Consider the following 17,624-nt stretch of genomic DNA (forward strand, 5'->3'; position numbering starts at 1 on the left):
AGTAATCTCAAAATAAATTGTCTTCCTTAAAAAACACCCAATACCCAGAGCAAACTAAAGCTGTTTCTATTTAATTTGATGTTTTCCAACTATTCTGCTTGTGGTTCAGGCTTTTCTAGAGGCCAGTTTTAGAAGTTCCTTGTAAAAATGATTTATTCAACTTCCACAGAATTTAAGAATAGACTTAATGGATAAATTGAAAAAATAGTGGAAAAGGAAACTACCTCAGCTCACTAAGATGATGAAGCTGAAGTTTTAGTCTTTCTAAATGAAAATTCACAACCATTAAGTGGTCCTTTTTTGTGTGGTTTTGACTCATTTTTTTCTATAAAACCATAAACTATTTATTTTTACTGTGCAATTTTGTCACTCTAATAGAAGGAGAATGAATTTCAATCTGCTGTAGGTAATTTCAGCCAAAAAGTGATGCAAATATTAAGAGTATCGACACTAATTTTCTCATTTTTGCTAATAGCCATATTAAGCCATTTTTATTTTCCTGCGAAGCAGAATGGCTGCCAACTGTCAGACGAGGGTGGGCAAGAGTCAAATGTGGTTTATTTAAATGGAGAGTGTCTGCCTGGCAAAAGTTTGCATAAATGTTAGCAAGCCGTTTTCTGTGTCTATCAGTGAGGAGGCTTTAGAAACTCCCACGTCGTTCTGGACTCTGTCATTGGCCACAAAATGGAAGACATTCAGCAATCTATTACATTTTTTGTAGGAAGGAACAGTCTACTGCATCAAAAAAGTTCCTTGTATGATTGATACACGCTTTAGTCAATGGAAGGAGATGAATATTCAGAAGAACTTGTTCACCCCCTTCAGCCAATGTTGCGATACACTGCATTTCCTGTGGTGCTGTGGCATATCGCAGTCGTGCAACTTAATTGTCAGTGTTGGTCATTAAGTGATAACCAGCCCCTGGAACTACATTCCTCCCTGGGTAGCCACAGATTGGAAGGCTGGAGGAAAGGGATAAACAAAGTAGGATATGCCTTCTTCTCTACATACTTTGATTCAGGCTGTTTCATCACTTGTGAAGGCATTATTGTGTGATGCTTCTTTGATTCATTTTTCTTTGACTTAAGCTGAGGAGGATCATTCTGAAGGTCACAGGTTACTAGATCTCATTAGGATGGCTTAATTCATAACTTAAAAAGGCAAATTAGAGCTGATTTACATACAGTTACATACAAGTCTTCCAAGATGTGCAACATATTGTCTCCAGCTTAAAAAGTATTTGTTGACAGCTCATCTACAGCTACAGAACTAGAACTGCTACAGGGTCAGGTGATGACCAGCAGGATGCGGTGAAGGTCAGTGCTGTCTACATGAGAGGAAGCATCTGAGCAGGCGTTATGTTCAGAGCTATATGTAAATGCCAGTAGTGAGATCACCAGCAAACAGTGTGTGAAGTTGACCGAGCTGTCTTTTAAAAACTGAAACCCCACCATTATTTTTCTGGTAATAAAAATGTGAAGTGCCAGCACCTTTTACAGTCAATGGAAGCTTCAACTTGTGCTGATTGTCTTAGTCCTGTGTTGACTAAAGATCCTGCCTGCAGTCTCCTGTAACTGTATTGTTTAAAAATTTTTATGTCTTTTTGTTCAGGATAGTTATGAGTCCCTTTGGTTTTAGGTGGTCACCTCAAAATTACCTTTTTCTCCATAAGCAAAGAAACACTTGCTCTTATATTTCATAAATGTCTCTGTGCATATCCAACAGCACATGTATTCTGTCAGTGCAATTTAGAAATTACTGAATTTTAGGAAACAGATTATGTAAATTAAAATATACCCTAATTAGGTTAGAGATACTGTTACCAGGTTGAGTCTTAACTGCATGATTAAGATTTTACATGTGTCTTTGCAAGAAGACAGAAAAGAAAAAAGAAAAAAGAAAAAAAAAAAAGAAAAAACAGAGAAGAAAGGGATGAGATTTAGTTTTACCGTTTCCCAAGCTGAGGCAGTTGGCCTATAAAGTGAAAAAACAGAAACCCAGCACTGGATGATTTTTATTGGAAGACCATATTATTGAAAGCTCTCCCTCAATACACTCTTTCAAAGCCAACAAATAGAACTGTGATACACAGGTCTCATGTGCCTAGAGTGTGAAAAATGTGAGAAGAAAGTGTCATCTGTTGCACAATACTATGAATGAAATATGTTGAAAATGTTCATTGGAAGAGCAGCACTCAAACTCTTGAGTGACAAACGCTTTCCTTTGTTATCTCCAAAGCATGGTTGTGAGGAGCTCAGATAACTGTGTGAACTGGGTGGTTGTGGATGCTCTGCCTTGTTCCCTGCTGGTGGCAGACCCCAGAGCCTACGTTCACAACTGTTCAGAGTTATTAATTCACTTACCAACACATCTTAGTGCCAGGGAAAGCTGACGCCACTGCTTTCAGACTGGAAATGGCTTGCAACTTCTTTGAGGCTGTATCCTATTGGAACTAGCAGCAAAGTGCTGCCACTAGGTCAAGTGGTTGAAAGCTGGTGAGCAGCTCTGCACTCTGTGCGCAGTGTGAACGTTTCTGGTCTGGTAGCCAGTCACATGCATGTGGCTGACGTCTCTCTTGTTTCTTTCCTTTTTTCCTTCTAGCTGCAGTATTGAAATACGAGAACAACGTTATGAATATCAGACAGTTCAACTGCTCCCCTCATCCCTACTGGCTTCCAAACTTCATGGATGTGTTTACCTGGTCCTTGCCGTTTGTGGGCGAGAAAGGTATGTAAATTGGCTCTGCTCATACAAACCGCAAAGTGATCCCTTGGTCACTCTGCATGTGGTCTTTTTTATTTGAAATAGCCAAGAATAATTTGAAGATGGATGACTCTCTTTCAAGGACAAATTTGAAGAAACAGGCCTCGGGGGGGGGGCAAGCAATTACCAATAGTTAATCACACTTCTCGTATGTTTTTATAATTTCCATTCTTTCCAGGCCATGATGCCATTATATTTCTGCTGTAGAAATAGATTTTATGACATTGCAGGCCAGAGGTGCATTCACTGAATAAAATTCTTATTATTTGTTCCTCTATAAGCTTTTGAGCATTCCCTTGGATATTCTTACTGCTCAAGGGGCATCACAACAGCCGTTGCTGCATCGTGGTTACATCCTTACCCAGCTGACCTTTCTGATAAGATGATGACAGGTTGCTTTTTCACCAGCAAACACAGAGCTGGTGATGGTAAGACCCAGTCTGGTTAACTGTTCCTGGAGAGAGTAGAGAGATGGCAGGAAGAAGGAAAACCTGATCCTCAGCCCCTTCTCTGCCCGGGGCATACGGTGCCTCGTGGCTGGCGAGAAGACTCTAAAGAACATAAATGATGTTTTATTGAAACACGATGCTCTTGATGTTGCCTGAAGACAACTTCATGCTATGAATGGCAAGCACACAAAAGGCATGAAAACACTTTGGTCTAACATATTAAATGAATACATAATGCAAACTGCTTAAACCCCAAGTCATTTTATTCAGGGCCTGAGATGAAACTTGCTTTGATCCATCCATTATAGTATATTACTGCAGCAGCAATTACTGCCAGAAAACTATAATAAACTCTTAAAAGCTGCTTGGAATAACAGTTCTCTCTTAATAGGCAACTGGAAATACAGCCAGCTGTGGCTCTTACCTGCAGTCATGACTGGCTTTATTTTCAGCTACTCTTTTGTACTAGGAAAGCCGCTAGTGAGATGCCTGAGGTCTCTGTGAACAAAGCAGATAGACAATAAAATAGGGATTAACAAAGAATAGACAGCTGTTTCCACTAATGGAGACATTACATAATCCATGCTGACGCGTGTTGCAGACTCTCGTGAAGCAGATAAAACGCTTTCGTTTTCTTCGGCCATAAACTCAGCCAGGGCATTTTTAGGATGGGCCTGTTCTCCATACGTGTTGCGGTTCTGTAAGATGCTCTGTAAGGTTATTTTTCCAGAGTTTTCCCATCAGTGGCCTCCTCAGGTGAGGCTGCAGGATGTGCAGCCAGATCTGTTGAAGTTCTGAGACCATGAGCACTCCTTCATCTATTTTTTCCTTGGTTTTGTTGTGGTTTTTTTTCACCTTCTTCATGTCTTACCCATTGCTTGGAACTTTGGGACCCGAGAATTGAAATAAGTGTTTTCCCTTTCTATATATAACAAAACTCATGGATGTAAGAGTTGATGTTCTGCACAGCTTTTTATTTATTTCCTTTTTTTTTTATAGATTTTTTCCTTAAAGGCCAACCAAGGTAGGAAGCTGTTAGTTTCACTGGGGGTTGCTAATGTGGAAAGTCCTTCCACTAATTCTGTCAAAGGAAAATATTAAATTCTTCACTAATGTAGGAAAAGTATGGCTGTGTCCCACCCTTCTAATGTGCTATGCCATCATACTTGTCACAGAAGAGGATTTTAATAACCACTTGATTAAAAAATTTATACTTGGAACCTGTGTAGCTAGTGCAAGGCTAGACATGCCTGGTAACCCTTTTAATGACGCTTACTACATGTAGATGTAGTGGAGTTTTTCTCAATCTGCTAATGATTTCACATTTTACCTCATAACTTTGTCTTTTTTGATCTTTAAATTCCATTTCCTTGGTTGTGATTTTTGCTGGGGTTTTTTGGTTTGGTTTTTTTTTGGCTGTTCTTACTCTGTGTGTTCTCTGGTTAGTGTCTCACTGTTGCCTTTCCAAAAAGAGCTGAGATCAGATTAGTGATAGCCTGAGGCTGGCCCTTCCGTGCCTAAGTTGCAAAGTTAGAAAGCTGAATATATTCTGAATTCACAGATAATGACATTTCTGTTGAATACATAATAGTTCCAGCTGGAAGGGACCTGCAACGATCATCTAGTCTATTTGTTCTGAATTTCAAGAGACGCTGCCCCTTTGCAGACATCTTACAAGGGTTAGCGTTTGGTTGAACTGAAAGTACAGTGTCCAAAACCTGGATAAATAAATAAATATTTTGTGGTCCCTCTTGCTGTACCTCTTTCAATTGAAATGTCATTCCATTTGCTAAGCAGGCAATTCAAATCCTACTGCGGCGAGAGGAGGGTGGTCAGTTCTGCTGTCCAAGTTGAGTGAAAGGCAAAAATGTACTGAGAGGAGAAAACAAAAGTTACCTAGTTTATCGAGAATTGCAAAAAGAAAGATTGTAAACACACTAATTTTTTAAGGTCTGTTTGTTGTGGTGTTTGTTATATTTGCAACAATTTTTATGGAACCGTGTACTTCTTATTAACTACATGAGACGCTTCAAGCTTATATTACTACATGTGTAAAACAAGGTCCATTTTGTTTAAAAAGTGGGTGCCGTTTCTGTACGGAATTTTCATTAACACTGTTTACAGCTAGAGTTTGCTCTCTGACAGACAAGGGAAGCTTAATATCAACACTTTGCATTTGTTTTCCATTTTAGTGACAGAGATGCTGGTAAACGTGCTGAACATCTGCTCAGATGATGAACTGGGGACAGAGGAAGATGGGTTTGATGGTAAGAGCCTCCTGCCCTTGGTTGAGATTGTTTGCCTTGAAACTACTTTAAAAGTTTATTTACTAACCCTGGGATGATTTTCTGGATCCCATTTAAGTTCTGTGCCACTGAAAGCAACTGTTGTGCTAGACTCCAGCGGATTTTCTTACTGCATGCTTTGGAAAGAATTAATGGAACTTCTGGCCTGTTCTAACCCTTTCCTTGGTCTCACTCTTTTAGTTAAAAAAATAAATAAATATGTATTTCTCTCCATGAAATCTGGGTTGTGTTGTCATGGAAGGGGTCAGATGTTTATTTTATGCGTAAGATCCCAGGGGTTGCCATAGGAAGTTTAATTATATCGATGAAATGATCTTCCTACAATGAAATAAGCTTCCTGCAGAACTCCTTCCAAAATGTCAGTACTGCAGTTTTGGAAGACTTGTACTTTAAATATTTCATTAGTTGCCTCTTTTAATGCACTAGTGTACCTAAAAGGCTTCAAGAAGCAATATACTCAATAAAAATAAACATGCAAACACAGATAGAGAATGTTCTGACCTGACATTTCTGCTAAGAAGAGAGGAATGGTCACTGCAGTTGTCACTTGGGTTGGAGTTTATATGATGATAACTTGCCTTGTACCTATTGGTTTGACTGTAAATGGTACTTTATATCTCTCAATTTGGGGCTTCTTAGAATTCAATTTATTTTATGAGACATTATTTTCTGTTAGGCTGTGCAAGAGTAAATTGTAGCGTTCCAGAATGGCCCTTCTCAGTTGAGCAAAACTGAAAAAAATCCCATGCATCCCTAACATTCTTACTATGAACGCTTTCAATTTAAAAAAATAATCTAGGAAAATAACAGCAATATTAAAAAAAAAACTAAAAAAGAACCTGGAAAAATCTATCACTATCACATATTCTCAAGATATTTGTAGGTACAATGAATGAACAGGGAGAATAAAGAACTTTCAAGTAAGACAAATATTTAATGACATTGTAATTAATAATTAAACTTCTCTCTCAAAGTCTTTAGTTTTAATCTTTGGAAGAGGAAGCTAGATCATGGGTTTTGACAAATGTTTCCTTTGCAATGGAGAAGAAGGGTATAGGTTTTAGTGCTTTTTTTTTGCTCTGAGAAGCCAGATGGAATTCCCTCTTCTGTATCCTCCACAGAGTGTGGACGTGAACAATTATCTTGCAGGACTCGGGACAAAGACTGAATTTATTGAAACCAGTAATCAGTGGAGAGAAAAAAACACCTGTTTGAATATTGTGCCCAATTTTTTTTCTCATGAAATTTAAATAAGTAGCTACTGTGTAATTAAAGCAGCGTGTGAAACAGTACGGAGGCATACAATGAGTAAAAACTGTGTCAAATTAAATACAGTAGCAACAAAACCATGTGCTTAAAATCCTTGGCTCAAGAAAGCACTTAAGCGCAGGCTGAGATCCCACTGAATGCGATGCCAAAGCAAAGGCTTTATGGGAAGGATTTTTAAATTAATTCAGCATTGGCCTAATACTTTCTTTTAAAGTTGTACTATAAACTTCTGTTGAGCACAGAAAGGCCAATGCCTGTAGTCCTTTTCTAAAATTTTAGTGCGTCAGCCTTCCCGTGCCAGAGGTACAGTTCAGGAGCACGTTTTCAAAAGCAGTCAGAAATGAGGAGGCGCGAGGGGTCTTTGGGGATGGCAAGCCCTCTCCAGCTGCAGGAGGTCTCTGCATCTGCTGCAGTTTTTCAGGGAGGAGGGTGAGCCCCCGCTTCCCTGGGAGTTTTACCACGGCACTCCTCCAGCCGTGGAGTTTGCAGCATTGCAGGTGTCGGAGCAGGGAAGCAGGCTGAAATCCTCCGGGCTTGCACGCGTGTGTACTGCATAACAGTATCTAACGGCCTTAAAATTTCCAGATGAGGAATGATTAAACCATGCCTGGTGCTGTAAAGCTAATACTGTTGTCTAAATCTGCTTTCAGATTTTTTTTTTCTGTATGAATGCTTCGTCTGTGTAAAACATTATGTTAAGGAAGATATTAGAAATGTGGTCGTCTATAGCATGTGTAGTTAAAACCAGAGCTGGCATATGTTCATGTCTGCTTTGTCGGATAATCCCCTTAGAGCTGTAAAATGGGATCTGTGGTGCTGGTGCTGCAGCTTGCTGTGGGTGCACGCTTGTACCTCCAGCCCGCTGGAAGCGATGGGCTCATGGGGATTGTACACATGGAAGAGACTGAAGGATTCGGGCGTAAAGTATATGTGATGGTTGATTTAAATTTAAATAGAGGCTGATATCTTTAATGATTTCCTGCTGGATTCTGTATTATTATCTGTACAACAAAGGAAAATCCTCTTTTTCTCATAGATAGAGTTCCCTCTTTTATTTTTTTTTTTCCTTAGAGCCTTGCCTTTTGGGGGAGAAACTACAAGATGTATTTAATTTGTGTTCTTGATGAAACAGATTGGTGTGATTACCAGCTTAAAACTGTTTCTGTAAGGGCTGTATATTAACAGTGGTGTTGTGGTTCAACATTTCCACTATTTTTCAATAAGTTCTGTCCGGTTTCCTTGAAGGATTGCAATAGCACAGTCCTGTTCACCCACTGATATTTTTCTTTAGCAGTATTTCCCATAGAAGGAAATTCCTGGTATCTGCAACAGCAGATAACTTTTGTTTGATGGAATGATTCTTTAAAATCACCTCCTATTTTTGCATCATTGGTAGTTTTCAGGGCTCGCTGCTGATTTCCTTTCTCTCCTTGCAGTTTGAACATGCCCTGACCTGGGTTCCCACATGTAATGAGAATGATCCATCACTATGGTTTGCACTGATCATTCATTTGTTATCTTCTCTTACACTTTCTTGCCCTCTGTTTTCCCCTCTCACTTCCCCATTCAAAAATAAGCCCCATCAGTATTGCCTGACCTCACTGCATGGTGTTCTTATGAGCCCTTTTATTTTCATTTTCATTATTGTTATTACTGAGTCATGCATGTTGCATCTAGCCATGAGCAGGATGCTCAACAGCATGTAGTCCCTTTATTTTTCCTCCTTTTTTTTTTGCTTTCTTTTTTTTTTTTTTTTTTTTGACTTAAGGAGACACATCATGGGAATCTGATCAATTTGTTTTAGGCAGTTTCTGTGTGTGCTTAGTGGGAGAAAGCCTAAATAGCAATTGTAGTGCCCTTAAGCCCATATCTCCCTGCTGGCCCGTCTTGGCCTTTCGTTTTAAAAATGAGAGGATATGATAAGTCAAGTTTTCTTGTCTCTGATGGTTTCCTCTTGCTGTACTTTCTCTTCCCTGTTTGCTATGGCAGTTGCAAAACAATCTGATCCAGCAAAAAATGTCTTGGCTGAACATTAGTTCGTGTGCTATGTGATTTGTGCATCAAACATATCGCTTAGCAACAGGAGCTGCGAATACTTCTACCCAGCCAGCATATAGTCAGAGTCCTGTTTTATTTTAATTAGCAACATTTCTGGCCTCATGCATTTGATTGAAAAAACTAAGCCGCTAATTAAAAGGGTGCAATAACGTAATAGACAACTTGACACAAATGCACTGCTTGCTTTGTATGCATCACTATCATGATTTGGCATAAAGGCACTCCTAAATTACCTGCATTAATTTTGGTATCGCCTTCAACATTGTAGCTCACAGCCTTCTCATGGGAAAGCCGCTGTCACAGTGCACCATTTATTCCTCGGCTGGAATACAGCTTTCCTCGTACAGTGCTATAGTCCGAGCCTAAAGAGAATTACTGAGTCAAACATCTCCTGACGATCGAAGCCTGGTTCTGCTGTGAACCCTGGCACATGGAATTTGTCATAGTGCAATAAACTGCACCCGGGGCAAGCTCTGCACCAACTAACAGAGACCGATTGAGCAAAAGCAAAGGCCTCATCATCGAGTCTCAGTTAACTTACCAAAGCTTTGATAAAGGTGTTCATGATACTACCTGGGCAGATGAGAGAGTCTTAGCTTTTCAGTGAGTTAAAAATTAACTAGGAGAGAAATGGAGAGGTTTTTCCCACTGGTTTACGTTTGTTCTTCCTCCAAACCAGCAAGGTTGGCCTGCAGTGTATACCTAATCTGTGAGTTGGTGGCAGAGGGGCATTTTAATGTGATCTTTTTACTTATTTAGTCATTCATTTGTTTGGCCAAGTATGGATGTTTCCATGCCCAAAGCATTTTTCATGTGAGCCGTACTACAGCATGCTGATGTGCTCTGCCTCTGAACCAACTTAGCAGCGCGCACTAGATAACCAGTGTCCCCAAAACACATGTCACGGTGCAGTGGCTGGGCACCAAGTGTTGCACTTGTCTTGCTTCCAAATGCAGTTGATTTTAAAATGCAATGCCTTGTACCATGGCGGTGGTTGGATTTGATAACTGCAAGCTGCTGGACCCTTTGAGCAAATGCATGCGTGCAGTAGGTAGCACAGATTTTGGTAGAAGCAGCAGACGTGTCTGTGATGGTAAGCTATTCTTTCAGATATCAGACAGAAGTAAACTGGAAGAAGTGGCTGGATTCCTCTAAGAAAAGAGGTGTCATCAGGCAGGCATGCCCCACATAAATGGGGGGTCTGCTTTTGAGAAGTGATTAAGCCTTATCAAAGCAGCTGCAATAATGTAGGAGAAAGTATGCATTCAAGGGGTGTTAACACCGAGGCTAAGCTTCGCTGCTGATCTTCTGCCTGCATGCTGGTTTCCTGCAAAACCTACTAACAAGGCTTTAAGCTTTTTTCATTTCCCCCCCCCATCATTCTCAATATGTTTCTTTCTTCTTGGATGTTCCCTGCCTAATTTGTTTCTTTTCTGTTTTTCAGACTTTACTTAAACGTTGCGTTTCCATTGATGTTATCAAATGTTCTGTGTTATTTTTTTATTTTCATTCTGCAAACATCACTGATCTTTTTCTTTCCCCCCCTTTGGAATTCATAAGAAGATACCATTTATGCACAGAAGAAAGGTATTCAATAAGTTGGAAGGCTTAAGTTTCATTAATTTTCCTAATGCTTAATTAGATGATATGTAATGTATTAGGGTACCAGTGAGAGGATTTGGGTTTGGCTTTTATACTCAGTATTGTTTTCTAGTTGTTCAATCCTAAATCTCAGAATATTTTCACAGTTTATAGTCTTTTTTTTCATTGTTCTGCTTATTAATCTGAAGGTCTAAATTACATTTCATATAAGTCCTACATATCCAGCTTGCAAGACCTGTGTTTGGATGCTATAAATCTGAAATCCAATAGAACTTGTTAAATTACTGAAATAAGATTCAAAGCTTTTATTCTACCTCCCAAATAATTTTCCACTCCAATTTTAAACTTGGCTGTGTTCATGAGGTTTGGTGTTTGGGTTTGTTTTTGTTTAAGTTCCTTCATGCAAATAGGGTTTGTTTAGATATTGAGAGGAAAGTGAAAACTGAAAAGGATATCAGGCAGTGTTTGCAAAGGCTAAAATTCATAGAATCATAGAATACAAGGTTGGAAGCAACCTCAAGGATGATCTGGTTCAGCCTTTCTTGGCAAAAGCCAAGACATCTTGGTGTCTTCACAAGATGGCCCAGCACCCTGTCCAGCTGAATCTTAAAGGTGTCCAGTGTTGGGGAATCCACTGCTTCCCTGGGGAGATTATTCCAGTGGCTGATCGTTCTCATTGTGAAAAATTTTCCTCTTGTGTCCAATTGGAATCTCCCTAGGAGTAACTTGTACCCATTACCCCTCATCTTTTCCATGTGACTCCTTGTGAAAAGGGAGTCTCCATCTTCTTTGTAGCCACCCTTTAAATACTGGAAGATGGTGATGAGGTCTCCCCTAAGCCTTCTTTTCTCAAGGCTCAACAAACCCAGTTCTCTAAGCCTTTCCTCCTATGGCTTTCCAGTCCTTTGATAGTCTCTGTGGCCTTTTTTTGGACTCTTTCCAGTCTATCCACATCTTTTTTGCATAGTGGGGACCACAACTGAACACAGTATTCCAGATGTGGCCTGCCAAGCACTGAGTAGAGTGGGATAGTGACGTCTTTGTCTCTGCTGGTGATGCCCTTGTGGATGCAACCCAGCAACCTGTTGGCTTTCTTTGCCGCAGCAGCACACTGTTCACTCATATTGAGCTTGTTGTACACCAGGACCCTCAGGTCCCTTTCCACAGGGCTGTGCCCCAGCCAGGTAGATTCCAGCCTGTGCTACACTCCTGGATTATGTTTTCCCAGGTGCAAGACTTTACACTTGGCCCTGTTGACCTTCACAAGGTTCTTGTCAGCCCACTCTTCCAGCCTGTCATTGTCTTCCTGAAGGGCGGCTCTCCCTTACGAAGTGAAGTGTCCGCTTCCCCACTCAGTTTGGTGTCATCAGCAAACTTTTATCAGAGTACACTTGATTCCCATCATCCAGATCACTTACGAAGATATTAAACAGCGCTGGGCCCGGTATCGATTCCTGGGGGACTCCACTTGTGACAGGTTGCCAGTTTGAAAAGGAGCTATTTACCACCATGTGCATGACCTGTCAGCCCACCCACCCACAGGCCGCTTGTCTAGACCATAACGTTTCTCTAGCAGGAGGCTGTAAGGAACTGTGTCGTGGAGAAATCCAGGTAGACAATGTCCACCACTCGCCCCCCCATCAACTGAGCAGGTTACTTTGTCGTAGGCGGTGATGAGGTTTGCCAAGCACCATTTCCCCTTGGTGAATCCGTGCTGGCTTTTCCCAATCACGTGCTTTATTTGGCTTGTAATAGCCCCCAGGAGGATTCCTTCCAGAACTTTCCCAGGGACTGAAGTAACCCTTTTACCCATAGCCAGTTCTCAGGTTATGACCCATTTACTTTCACCTAAGTGTATGCTTAAGTGTAGCTGAAGTAATTCATAAGGATTTGCAGTAATAGTGAATTTAAGAACACTAAAGTGGAGTATTCACACTTGAAATGCGAGTTTACCATTTATGTATAAATAGTTTAGGAATCCAAATACTGTGTCAGGGTAGTGCTATTCAGTCAAAACTAACAGAGCAGTAAAACATTGTGAAAATCAGATGCATTATTTTGCAAATAACGTTTAAAAAATCCAAATAGGATAAAGAAAATAATTACTAATATTTAGTAAACATAGAATATTTTAAGTAATTTTCACTTATCTGTTACAAATTAGGAAATTCAGTGGAGACTAAAATATTTCAAGTGGATTTTTTAGTAACCTTTTATTATGTGTATTGATGAGAAAAAATTCTCTCTTTGAGACTGTTGTATTTTATAATTAAGATTTTTTTTCCCATTCTTTTATTTTTTAGTGTAGGGCACTATATTTCAGTTTAGAAATTACATATTTAGAAATTATATTTCTAGTTTTCAACTCAACTCTTCTGGAAGTTAAACAGTGACTGAAAAAGGTTACATATACTTGTAAGATCTACAAGAACAATGTGGGTTTGTAATAAATAAGTAGGGATAGTGACACGGCAAAAAAAAGAAAAGGCAAATTGTGTTTAAGTGCTTTCAAGGTTAAAAGAGCTGAAAACCGTGTCTTGTGTATCTTGAGAGTACAATTTGGTGAGATCTTAGTAACTGAGGCAGGAACGTGCCCTCTCTATTTCCTGAAGAACCCAGCTGAATCATTGCTGTCTAAGTTAAATTTTTCATTAGACTATTACAAATATATTTTGTTTAATTCAGCTGAATTACAGCTGTTTCTCCCACTTTTTATTGTCTAGAATTAGACATTTATGCCTAAGACTTTGTCTTTTTTTTTTTTTTATCTTTGTGTTTTTACTATCTTTTCTTTGTATTTTTTTGGCTTTATATGTGGGAGATTTTAAAGCCATCATTCTAAGTGTAGTTTCTTTCAGTTTTAACTTGGAGATACAGGCTCATAATATGAAGACAGTCTAGGAGGACAGTTAGAAATGCCTGGAAATAATGCATTAATACCTGCCCCAAAAAACGATGGATGCATGCAAAAGTAGCATGCATGATTGTAAGACATCTAGCTAACGTGCTCCTCAGCAGATGTATGAACATATCCTAGTGCGTACGCATACAGTTATCGACATGTGAGCATGCAGGTTGTGGTAGCTGTGGGCACAAGGTGGCCTCATGTGGACCCGTTTGGCCACGGGCTGGTCGGGGACATGCAACCCCACAAGCAGCTCTGCAGGATTCCCTGTGCGTGGCTATCGAGCTCCCACTTTATTAAACTCACCCCTTGCACTGTTTGGGGTTAAATTTGATCTTGACCACAATGTTAAAAGTTGCAGTGAGATTCAGCCTGAGTTTTAATGTTATCTGTGATATTTGTTCTCTACGGTTACTTAGCTTTCTTTTGAACAGCTCTAGGATTTGTGAATTGAGTTTATTTTCAATTTTGAAAGTTTCTTGCAAAGGATGAGTGTTTTGAAATTGAAGCACAGAAAAAAAAAAGAGCACCACCTTTTTATCTCTTCTCAGATGCCAGGATATCGGCCAGGCCACCTAGTAATCTAGTAAATATCATGAAGCAACGCTTGGTTTCCAGTGGTAGTCTCAAACTGTTATGAGTTTAATCGTAATTGAGAAACCTGCAGTAGAAAAGGTGACAGCGCCTGGTAGAAGAGCCACGGGGCTGCCATCAGCAGAGATGTGTGGAGAAAGCTGTAAGTGTGAGAATTACTGCACAGTCAGCTCCCCGAAGCCACACAGCAAATCTCCTGCGTGGCAGTGCAGGAGATCTCCTGTGGAGCAGCATGTGAAATGCTGGCTTCGATGAAGCAGATGGAACTTTGGCCACTGGGTTCAAGCAGAGCCCACGTTTCGTTCTGAGCCCTTTCGGCTGAAGTCACTTCATGCTCAGCAAAGGAAGGTCCACACATATCTGGGTCTTCTGCAGCTTTTCACCTCTTGCATCCATCACCCACGTTGGGCAGTGCCTTGCTCCCCTGCCCAGCACCTGCGGTTGTCTTTGCCGCTGCCTCGGCTCCCCAGGGCTCTCCCCTCTGCTGCCATAACTGCCTCCCACATCTTTGGCCCTCTCTGCTATTTTAGCTTTCATGATGGACTCTGGTTTATAAAATGAATGAATTTGCTAGGAATTGAAAGTAGAAATTTTCAGTTTTGTCCTTGAATTCTGAAGCTGTGAAGAAAGAAGCTTTGTCGTGATGTGTAGTGGTTTTCAGGTTGCGCTCCTGAACCTCCGAGGCAGGAGTTGTCAGGAAGCATCCGTATGAGCCAAGGTTACCTGTCATTCAGAAACCTTTGGGAGAAATCTTCGTGATGTATGCAGTTATGATTGTGATAATTAAATGAAACTGGTTTGCTTAGTATAACATGGCATTTTCTTGTGGATGTGGGGGGTCCTTATTAAGAGAAATGCCTCACTCTGGTAACTTAGTACTATTTGCTTTTCCCATTCAGGTGGTTCTCTTGTGGATGCACAGATAATATTCCAGGTTTTGATGATATCCAAGTAACAAGTACACATGCAAACTTAGCTGAACTGTAGTCTCTGTTCCAGCATATGTTTTTTGTATGGCTGGTTATCGTGTGAGTTCACAAATTTCAAAGTATTTGTAATTTTGAGCAGGCCATACCAGTGATGAGAAGAAAGTTGCTCTGTGGAGCACCTGTGCAAGCCAACACATCCCCACTTCATGCTGGTTTTCACGACTCTGCTATTAGGTTTTATAACCATTTAAATACTTTTAAACTAGAGATAGGAAAACCCTGACTGGAGTAGTTTGACCTTAATCTTAACCTAGTCACTTTTTTTACAAAATTAAGTGAAATGTCATTGGTTTTCACACAAATGATGCAATTATGAAATAGATTTTAACTTCATTGCTGTTCAACTTTTTTAAACTCTTTTTATGGATTGGGCACTGTTCATGTTGAGTATCTTGTTGGCATTTTAACTATTTTCTGAGAAACTTGTTTTCAAAAGGGTGTGGTCTCTGAAAATGTCATTGAAATTGAAAATTAGCTTACACTGATGAAGTAACATGCAGCTGTAACGTGTAGCAAGAAAAGCATCACATCTCTAAAGGTATTAATAACTAGATTGTTCAAAAGTGACTAGCCTTGAGCTGTTAATGACAGAAAAATAGTATTTTCAGCTTTGACTACAAATGTTGCTTAGTTTGGCAAACCATGGCATTAATATGGTGTTTCTTGTATTTAGAGTTCAGAATGGTGATATGTTGTTTACAAATCCCTATAACTGCTTTTAATGTGTTTTCCATAGGAGCAACAGCTGCTGCTCGAAAGGAGGTTATAAGGAACAAGATAAGAGCAATAGGAAAAATGGCTAGAGTTTTCTCAGTGTTAAGGTAAGGTTTTGTGCTGTTTCAGATATTTTTTTTTTTATTTATGTTAAAGGACATCTTTGAATGATTACTTAGAGAACTCTACTGTTAATCAAACAGCAAATTTGTTTTAGTATACCACCCAACTGAGTTTTACTGGAATCTTTTAGAGATTGTTGTATTTATACAATACTGCAATTTATTGTGGCTCTGAATAATCTTCTTCCTCAGGGCTTTTACTGAATATAAAACAGGCAAAACAAACAAAAGACATCAGCAAAGTAAATTGCAATTACCCTTTTTTTTAAGACTTTTGCTCACCAGGTGTACTAATTAACTCTTAGCCACAGTGAGGCAAGAGTTAAACGTGGAGAAAGGGTATGTTCCACATCATGTCTCATTAAAAAGGAAGCCAACTGTCCCACTTTGTCACCCCCAGTTGCTGCTACAGCCATGAGTAAAGATGATTAAAGATGAAAGCGTTAGGGTCATTTAACTAAAAATCCAGGAAATCGTTGTGCAGACAACAGCAGCTCGTTACCTTGGGCTGCACTCCCCCAAACACATGAACATGAGTAACTAATTGCTACCCAATGTTTAGAACTCTCCATTTGATGTCTCTGAGCAGAGGAGAAAACATGCTGTACTGTGCTGTGCTGAAGTCTAAATATAGAAAATACAGTTCTCCCTCCCGTTCAGGAGAGGGATTTTTTTTCTCAGGAAATTGTGTGTTGCTGTGCTGTAGTCAGTTTATGGCTATTACGGTTAGTGCAAAATCAAGGGATTTTTAAAAAACGTATGGGTATGATTGTATGATTGGTATGAAAAAGAGGAAATAAAAATAGTTACTTGAAGAATACCCTCTTAATTTCAGATGAAACTCTCAAACTTGCTTGATTTGAGACTCTTCTGCAGCATGCAAGCAGTGGGCGGGTTGTCAGTGGGGCTTCGCATGGACACAGCAGTTCGCCCACGCGTTGCAGATTGCAGCAGCAGAGCTTTAAATAGCATACTGAGATGGCGGACTTTGTACCTGGGGTTCCCAAAGTGTTGTGTGTGAATTCCTAGTGATGCACAAGCTACTTCAAAGTGGTACCCATAAAAAAAGAGAAGTTGGCATCATGCCTTCTCCCTAAACAAGACAGGGGACCAATCAGATGTTTCCACCTGCTCCTCTGTACCAAGTCTGGCAGAGAGCCTGGAGCTGACATTGCCACCACCTTCATAAAACAGCATGATTATTTTTCTCTGATGATAGTTGAGCAAACAAAGTTTGGGAAACCTGGCTTTCTCCCATAACCTTGAACTGCAGCTTCTGGATCCCACTGTATTTTGTTACAGAGCACCTTTTGAAATATAGCATTAATTTTACAGAAACCTGGAATTCAATATACAGGAAGGCCTGAAATTGGATGCTCTGCAGATATATTTGGGGTTTGATAACTTGCAGATGGTTGATATCACCTATACATCACAGACCTTTTCGAAGGGAACTATGGGGCAGGAGCCTTTCAGGGGTTTCAGGGAGGGGAGAAGGGTACAGCATAATTCTTGCATGTGCGCTGTTTAAAGTGATATGCGTGAACCTCATAGCTCAGGGTTTTAGCACTGTTTGAAACTTTGAGTCCTTTAAAATTATTTCACAAAAATCAGCATTTTGAGGCAGTGATGGAAATCAGTCTGGTTCATTCCCTGAAAAGCAGTCAAATTCATCTCAGACTTGTTCATGGGACAATTTTTTATCCCTACCACATGCATCCCAACATCTCCAGAAAACCAGAACGGACTGTATGTGGTAAAGGAGAAGCCAGTTGTTCATTCACCGAAGCTGCTGAGCCTTTTACAGTTCTTGGTTACTGATGGACCTTAAAACTTTGCAGGAAGGACTGGAG

General features: G+C 40.0%; 1 protein-coding gene across 3 annotated transcripts in view; it reads left to right on the forward strand.

Moving 5' to 3' along the window:
- PPP3CA (protein phosphatase 3 catalytic subunit alpha) overlaps positions 1–17,624 on the forward strand; it is a 212,362-nt gene that overhangs the window by 184,576 nt on the left and 10,162 nt on the right. For 2 of the 3 annotated variants that reach the window (XM_074148250.1, XM_074148249.1), the window contains exons 9-11: positions 2,602–2,727; positions 5,405–5,479; positions 15,672–15,756. In XM_074148250.1, the coding sequence (XP_074004351.1) occupies positions 2,602–2,727; positions 5,405–5,479; positions 15,672–15,756 (286 nt within the window). Of the gene's footprint in view, positions 1–2,601; positions 2,728–5,404; positions 5,480–10,405; positions 10,433–15,671; positions 15,757–17,624 lie in introns of all 3 variants that reach the window. The other variant, XM_074148248.1, reaches the window with a different exon arrangement.

The sequence above is a fragment of the Numenius arquata genome, chromosome 5, assembly GCF_964106895.1.
Source record: "Numenius arquata chromosome 5, bNumArq3.hap1.1, whole genome shotgun sequence".
NCBI lineage: Eukaryota > Metazoa > Chordata > Aves > Charadriiformes > Scolopacidae > Numenius > Numenius arquata.